Source organism: Seriola lalandi, unplaced genomic scaffold (assembly GCF_002814215.2).
Source record: "Seriola lalandi dorsalis isolate HSWRI2012SDOR001 ecotype SW California unplaced genomic scaffold, Sedor1 jcf7180002054767, whole genome shotgun sequence".
Classification (NCBI taxonomy): domain Eukaryota; kingdom Metazoa; phylum Chordata; class Actinopteri; order Carangiformes; family Carangidae; genus Seriola; species Seriola lalandi.
Window position 1 is genome coordinate 2736368 of NW_019525320.1, and position 7928 is coordinate 2744295.

The 7928-nt window shown below is 39.6% G+C and overlaps 1 protein-coding gene across 1 annotated transcript; it reads left to right on the top strand.

Annotated features, from left to right (window-relative positions):
* Positions 1-65: 65 nt before the first annotated feature.
* Positions 66-5531, top strand: cbx5 (chromobox homolog 5 (HP1 alpha homolog, Drosophila)). The gene is made up of 5 exons (XM_023425090.2): positions 66-516; positions 1032-1212; positions 1823-2048; positions 2694-2794; positions 3844-5531. Exons 2-5 carry the CDS (start codon positions 1082-1084, stop codon positions 3983-3985), a joined length of 600 nt encoding a protein of 199 aa, XP_023280858.1. The 5' UTR covers positions 66-516; positions 1032-1081; the 3' UTR covers positions 3986-5531.
* The last annotated feature ends 2397 nt before the right edge of the window (positions 5532-7928 follow it).

Below are 7928 nucleotides of genomic sequence, written 5' to 3' on the forward strand. Positions count from 1 at the left end.
AAGAAGGTGTAAGGTAAGTAAACACACAATGCACGCAGCAGTGTTGCTACAATGGATGTAAAGAGGGAGGGCATGGAAAAATAGCGAATTCAACGACAGATCACCAATCCTAAATGACTCTGACTCATGACTTGTGGGTGGAGTAGTGTAGCAACATCTATAGTAGTTTTAATGGTCGATAATATTATATACACACGCTCATGTGCACGTTCTGTTGAGACGCACTATGCAAACATGTTGCATTAACTCCGTCCCTAAGTCTTGCAGACTGGAGTTGTGATCGTGGTAGGACAACATTCACGGTGTGTGTATGTAGGTCATCAGCTGACCGAGGGGCGGGTACGTTCATTGTGCGCCTTTAACCCGCGCTTTTTACGCACAGACGAGCGCACAGCACCTTTTTGTGAACCAAGGAAGACGCTAAAGTAGCCTCAGCGCTGGCCTTACATGTCCACAAAAGACAAGCGTCGTCCTTGCAGTTAAGTGGTGCAAACCGGCGGTCTACACTTCCAAAGGGTAAGAAATTGTTTACACGTCAAAGCAGCATAGTGTTGCTGCAATAATCGTTGTGCGTGTGCGATTTGGTATCAGTTAGCTAGCGTTAGCTCGTTGAAGCGTTAGCTTGCAGGCTACCTGCTTTGGCATGTTTGCTTTTCATGCCCAGTGGTTAGCTAGTCGCTTAGCAGACACAACATCATATCTACATTGCTTTGTGCACTTATAATTAAGTTTATCGGTAAGGCTATTTAATTTGTAAGTGTTTAAGCGATTGGACCGTTATCGACGGGTGTTCGATCAGCTAATCAGAGAAGATTTTTTTCATTTGGCTGTGCATGTTGCAGCTTGGTTAACGACAATGAAACGATCCCGTTGGTTGATATGTGGTAGCAGGTAGCTTAGCAGACCAGCGCCGACTATAAGTTTCTCCTTCGTGCTTAACGCTATCTTGTTACTTTGCGTCGAATATATCGATTAGGGATTAATTCATATGCTCAAAAACATTAGCCTCTCCATCGTTTCTTCTCGTACAGGGAAGTACCTTTGGCCTGCAACAGCGTGGTGTTCAACAACAAACTTTGCTATGGGCAAAAAGTCTCGCGACGAGGAGTCCTCATCCTCTGATGAGGAAGAATATGTTGTGGAGAAGGTGCTGGACAGGAGGGTGGTGAAAGGCAGGGTCGAGTTCTTTCTCAAGTGGAAAGGATACTCAGAGTAAGTTGTACCAGTGTGCTAACTAGTGCCTGCACAAACTCCACTGCAGTATTAAGCAACACTATGCTGGGCTATAGATAAGCTTAAATATCACAAAAATATTATGATATATGTGTATTGCTCGATGTTTCCACGCAGAAACAAAATGGGACAACAGCCATTAATATATAGTAATAATCTGAATGTGTCTTGGGTTTTGGAAACTTTGGTGGAATAAAACAAGCTATATGAATATCACCTTGGTCTGTGAGGAACTGTAATAAGCATTTTACTACTTCCTGTCAATTGTGACTAAACGAGGAAAGAACGAAGCTATGTTATGTTGTAAACAATCACTAGTTGAACCCCTGATATATTTTGCCAGGTATGCAGGGGCATTCATTGCCTTTGTGAGATGGGTTCACATAAATCAAAATAATCTACTGTAATGCCTTTTTAAATATCCTGGAAAAGAACAGTATATCCAATGATATAGTGATGTTCATAAAATTGTAATTCAAGTTTGATATCATAATATTGATTTCAATAGATCATCCATCTCTTATCGGTACTGTTGATCAAGAGCTATGGCTGTACTAGCACTGACTTCCTGCATTGTGATCTTTCTCAGTAAGCACAACACCTGGGAGCCAGAAAAGAATCTGGATTGCCCTGAGCTTATATCTGAGTTCATGAAGACCTACAAGAAAAGCAGTGGTGGAAGCTCCACACCTAGCAGCGGGGGCAGCAAATCAAGCGCAGGCCCCTTGGGACGCTCCAAAGACTCGAGTAGCTCAAAGAAGAGAAGCTCGGATGATGATGAGGAGGGTGGAAGTAAACCCAAAAAGAAAAAAGAGGTACATAATATGTTGGTGTGTTTCAAATTTCAAAATCTATTTCAACCAAAATTAAAAAAACAAAACATAGAAGTCTGCAATTATTGTGATTATTTGCACGTGTGAGATTAACACCTTGTTTCAAGCTTTGTGTGCTGCACAGTGGGAACTCCAGAAGTTTTCCACTCTTGGGAGAAACAATTGCTACGCCCTTGATTAAAAAGTCATTGTGTATATGGTAATTAACAGGTGATGGGTCTCTCACCTTAGAGTTGTGCGCTATGCAGATTTGTTCAGCCCATCCCCTATTTCTCATGACAATGGACCCATCGGACTGGCTTAAAACAACAATGCACACGTTTATTAGCATATAAGTGGTCACTCAAACACGTGGAGATGCAATTTAATGCTAGGTGTGAGCTGATGTACTCAGACCCATGTTAATGCCATGTCTGAACAGGGCCAGAGGTGGTCTGCACCACATGTGGCCACATTCTATCTGCAGCATGTACACAAATGTGTCCTGGGCCACATTGAAGGACCGCCTACTCAACTGATGTCCTGTGCCACAGTCTAATAATTAGTCCTACCACGGTTTCATAATGAACCAAAGATATTTTACTAATTAATTTGGCTAAAACCTTATTTCACTTTCTTGTCTTTCAGGATGACATTCTAGTTGCTCGGGGCTTTGAGAGAGGACTTGAGCCAGAGAAGATCATTGGAGCAACTGATTCATGTGGAGACCTAATGTTTCTTATGAAGTGGTGGGTTTTGTTGATACAGTCATCTCAAAATTTGCATGTGGAGCTTTCGTTTTGTGTCAGCATTATGGGAAGTTTAATCACTATTTAAATGTTCAAATACAAAGAAATATTTCAGATACCACAAGTGATTAAAAAAAACATGAGCTTAGGTATTAACATTTTCTATTTATTTATTTATTAAACATCAAAGATCATCTGAAAAATGTAGTATGCCAAAGTCAGGATGGAGATACTATAAGCTACAATTGTACATTTTTTTTCATGGCCAATGAATGCATTGGTCATTCTCCTTAATCAGATACTAAGTATTCACAGTAATGAATAAAAAACTAGTTTTGGCGTTCTTGTGGTTTCTGGGTGTCAACCTCTGCTAGGTGTTTCCTGCAGTGGCTGCCATCTGTAGTACTTCTGCATGCAACTTGTAATGATTCTATGAAACGGCAGCTTTCAATGTGCCAGATTGCTACTGGCAAATTACCCATTAGCAGCACTAATAGTCTAGCTGTCCGTTCATATACAAACAGTAGGCCACATCATAAAATTTGATGTCATTACACATCAGCTAGATGTATATATGTTGTACCTCATCGCTTGTGGTGGGTCAAAGCCCATTTCAGGGTGTTTGCTGGCTCAAAATGAGGTAACAGTTGTACCATAGTGCTGTTTTGTAAAAAAAAAAAAAAAAAAGAAGAAAGCTCTACAGCAATATTTAGAGGAAAATAAATGTAAACATATTCAGATCACAAGCTCCATCTGTCTACTGCCTATAAGAAGCATTGGCTATGATTTATAATCCAACTGTATAATTTAAAAGAAAGTGCCGGTGATTTGGTCTTAAAATATTATCCGACTTTAATAATAAAAAGGTGTTCAAATAATAAATGGCACAGAAAAATGTTCAAATCACCTTTCTGTTACAGAAATTCCACTGAAAGCAGATCTTTATTTTTATACTATTACATACTTTTCCTATCGCTTTGCCTTTTGCAGCTATGACAAATGCACAATCCTGAACTAATTTTAAAGGCGTTTTGGTTTACGTCTTGCAGGAAAGACTCTGATGAGGCTGATCTCGTGCTTGCCAAGGAGGCCAATCATAAGTGCCCACAGATTGTCATAGCCTTCTATGAGGAACGTCTCACCTGGCATGAAGACACTGACAAGAAGGAGAAGGATGCTGTAAGCGCGTGAGTGCATCACCTCAGGAGGAAACGGGACCTCCTCCACTGCAGGGACAAGTTTGATTCAGACATTTTTCACACCAAACCTCCCATTTTTCCTCTTTACCATGTCCAACAACAACAGAGACAGCGGACACAGTTGTGTTATCTCCATCCATGCCCCATTGGAGCACAAGGGCCCAGACTGCTGAAAAGGATCCATCAGACAGGAGGAGAAGCTGTAGCGGACATGGGTGATATGCTACTGGGGAGGGTTTCTGCTGTTTTGACTTTGTATTCTTTACTGTCTTTTTTTCTGAACACATCATGTTTTAGTGCTTACAGGATACAGTTATGTCATTAAGAAATTTTGCAGATGACCATCAGTGCATGTGCACTGATGGTCATCTGTTAAAACTCAGAATATAAAGCCAGAGTTTGTACAAGCTGCTAACCATGAGCTTGTCCCAAGTTGGGTGCACAACCCCCATCCTGATGTAAGCAGTGCCCCCCCCCCCTTTATTTTTTTTAATAACCCAATGATAAGAACGTAGTATTGATATTCAGGAAGCAACCACAACAGCACTCCCCTGGTTGCATGATCACTTCCTTTTTTTTAGAACTTTTTTATCTCTTGTAGATTTGTGTTTGTCCTGTCTATTGGGGTAAAACTACTCAATTTGCAAACTTGCAGAGGACACCGGCCAATTATGTCTTTATAATGTAGTGATTTTTTTTTTTTTTTAAACTGTAATTTTTTTATCTCTTATTTCCAGGTTTTTAACATGTAAATGTTGTGTGGTGTGTGTTTTTTTTTTTTTTTTTTTTTTTAATTTCTTTATGCTATCACCATTTGAAGAAAAGGACAATAAAACAAATTTTACTGACTTCTGTACCCCCCCTTTTTTCTTTTTCTTTTTTTCTTTTTTTCCCCTTCCTTTTTAACAGTAGTGTTATCATTGGATCAGTCTCATTCTCACAGGTTAGACAATCTTCACTGTATCCAGATAAAATTAAACCAGCATCCACACCAGCCGTTGGGGTCTGCCACCTTGTGGCTAAAAGATGAAGATCGTTTGGACTGTGTGACCACTCTTTATGATCAGTTAGTGATACATTGATATAATTTTTTTTTTTTTCTTTTAATCCACTTATCAATTGGAGTATACTTGATGTTGTCATGATAATTTCAAACATTAAAAGCTGTTTCTGATCGGGTTATGTGTATCCCATGGTTTATTGTAATGGTTGTTCTTGACTGTAAGTATTACATTTTTTCTGGGACAATGTAACTACCAGGCAAGTGGTGGTCAGTTCTTATACACATGATGGATGCCAATTTTGTAGTTTGATCTGCTGTGCTCCAACATGGACTCATAGGACCAAATGTTCAGTGTCAACAGACTGAGATCAGCTGTTTTTGTTTTGTCATAATTTTTTGCCTTTATTCAGCATCATGAATGAAGGCTCTGACCGTCTCCCCTTGACATGCAGTACATTACTTACGTCCCTTGATATCTATTAGGTCATGATTTCATTGTCATTTACTTTGATTAAAAGTATTTTGTCCTTTCGGATCCTTGAGTTTTGTCAGTTTTTGCTCGGGCAGAATTTTTAAAAAGTAGACTATTTCTTGTGTGAATTAAATATAACAAAAATGTGTACAGTAGCACTCTTTAATAAACAATTTCAATGTTAAAGTGGGTGTCAGTTGGCTGTTATTTCAGCATGTCACTGGAGGTAAACATGTTACTTGAATTTGAATTAACTTGCACTGCAGAATGAAATGAATTGTTTTGGATGAAACAACAGTTATAAACTGTCTGAGTTTTATGGGAATTAAAAAAATATATAAGTTACAATGAGACCAAAGCTGTTTAATTTGGTCTCTGTCAAACGGACCATTTTTCTTCATTGTTGAAGAAGAGCACCAGCTGCTCTAAACCAGCAGATGGCGCTGTTAAATAACACTGATGTAAAAGTCATAACTACTTTTTGTGCAAGTCATTCACAATTCAAAAACTTATAGTTGCTCACTACAGCAACTCATAAATTAGGCTTTTCTGATCAGCCTTTATGGATTATTATCCAATTTTTAGAGGGACATAGATTCATGTAATGTTCTCTGACTTTTACATCAACCTGTGGGTCTGCAAACTCATGTTATGCAGTGTTTAAACTCAGATTTATTTAAATAAGTTTCTAGAAGTGCCATATACACTATAGCTGGCTGAAATATGACTAAACCACTTACTGTGGTACCCCAGTTCAGTTTGATGTAATTTTGCCATCATAAAAGTGTCAGTGTAAGCATTACATAGCTTCAATGACAAACCATATATACAGAATATGTAATAGAAAAAAAAAAAGATTTTCTTCACACATTGCAGTGTGAGGAAAATCTTTTTTTTTTTTTCGCAATTTGAAACTTGCTGATGACAAGGATGGAGAAAGTTCACCAACTAATTTTTATTACAGCTAGAGATGTGAGGAGGAGCCCCCATTTTATCACAATCTGGCCACTGTGACAAAAAAATGGGATGTCAGTTATTTATGAAAATATTGTTTCTTGTTTACTATATTAAAGAAAAACTACAGTGAAGGTTGAGTCTAATCCTTGTTCTTCTCTCACCACCACCTTTTTCTTCCTTGCTTGCCTTTTATAGTGACACACACACACACACACACACACACACACACACACACACACACACACAAAGTGCTGCTCAGCTACGTCTAAAGTGATGGAATTTTCCTAGCAAAAAGGCTTTTACACTCCAAATGGAATGCAAAGGTCACTAGTAAATTTGTAGCCCCTGGGACCATTAAGCTGGGCAAAGGGAGCGAGCAGCAGGCTGTTTTATGGAGCCTGGAGCTGTCTGCTGACAAACCCAGGCCAGAGGGTTTGGTTGGGAAAGCCACAGTGGCACTCATGGGAGCTCTGCCTGTGATGTGTGTGGCATATACAGATGTAGAGGCAGTGCTGGGGTTTGGTCTACAGGCACACAGACTGAAGCTTCATTGACACTAAACATCTAAATGAGGAAAATCACACTCAAGCCTTTTGCTAGAAATCAGCGTGAACCAGCGTCTGGGAGGGGGAGTAGGGAGCTGTCTGTGCCTTGTTTAGCTGAGTGCTTTTCAGGGCACAGTTACAGATTTTTGACAATGCACTTGAACATGATTTGATATTTTTAATGACACATTTCAACTTATTTTCCTTTAACTCAAGAATGCTGCTTTTTTAGCCAAGTCTGACTTGCAAAGTGTCCTTTTTTTTTAATGGGGACCATGTGTTAAAATATAAGTACAATTTTGGTGTAAAAGTATTTATTTATATATTCATTTATTTATTCAAAGCAGCCTCCATGTACTTCAAACACACTCCCTCCTTTCCCAGTAACTTCTAGTGCAAATGAGTTCCAGTGGGTATTGCCCATGGCAGAGGTGGGTCGTCTTGCAACACATTACACCGAATGAGTGTCAGGGGAGCTACTGTGCAGCTGTGGTAAGGGAAGGCACTGCTGCAGTGGGCCTCATCAGTGCAGCTTGTTCAAGGGTACCACTAAAACAACAAACAAATAAATGTGCACTCATACAGATAACACTAACACACGGCCCACCGCACTCTATATGAAAAAGAAATGTCATAGTCTTTGGTTAGTGTCTCAGAGAAACTGTGAAAAATTTCCCAAAGTGTTGTAAGTCATGAGTATCACAGAGGCTGGTGTAATTCGATGTGGCCTTTCTCGTGCTGTGATCATATAGGCACAGCTGCCCAACAGCTGTGTCTCAGACTCCATTTCCTCACTGCAACCAGACGAAAAGGTCTGCAGTGATGACTGGCGCATCATCTCCCAGCACAGTGCACTGATCTGTGTGAAGGTGATTGCGATGTGATGCTCTAATTTGGGTGGCTATCACACTTAATGTGCAGTAAAGCACCATAGACAAAGCTTCTTCCCTCTAAACCC

What these genes read in the sequence shown, in the direction of transcription:
- cbx5 (XM_023425090.2), top strand. Translation starts at nt 1,082, where the DNA reads ATGGGCAAAAAGTCTCGCGACGAGGAGTCCTCATCCTCTGATGAGGAA. An exon ending in AAGTGGAAAGGATACTCAGA is followed by an intron (nt 1,213 to 1,822) that starts GTAAGTTGTACC and finishes GATCTTTCTCAG; the next exon opens with TAAGCACAACACCTGGGAGC. An exon ending in CTAATGTTTCTTATGAAGTG is followed by an intron (nt 2,795 to 3,843) that starts GTGGGTTTTGTT and finishes TACGTCTTGCAG; the next exon opens with GAAAGACTCTGATGAGGCTG.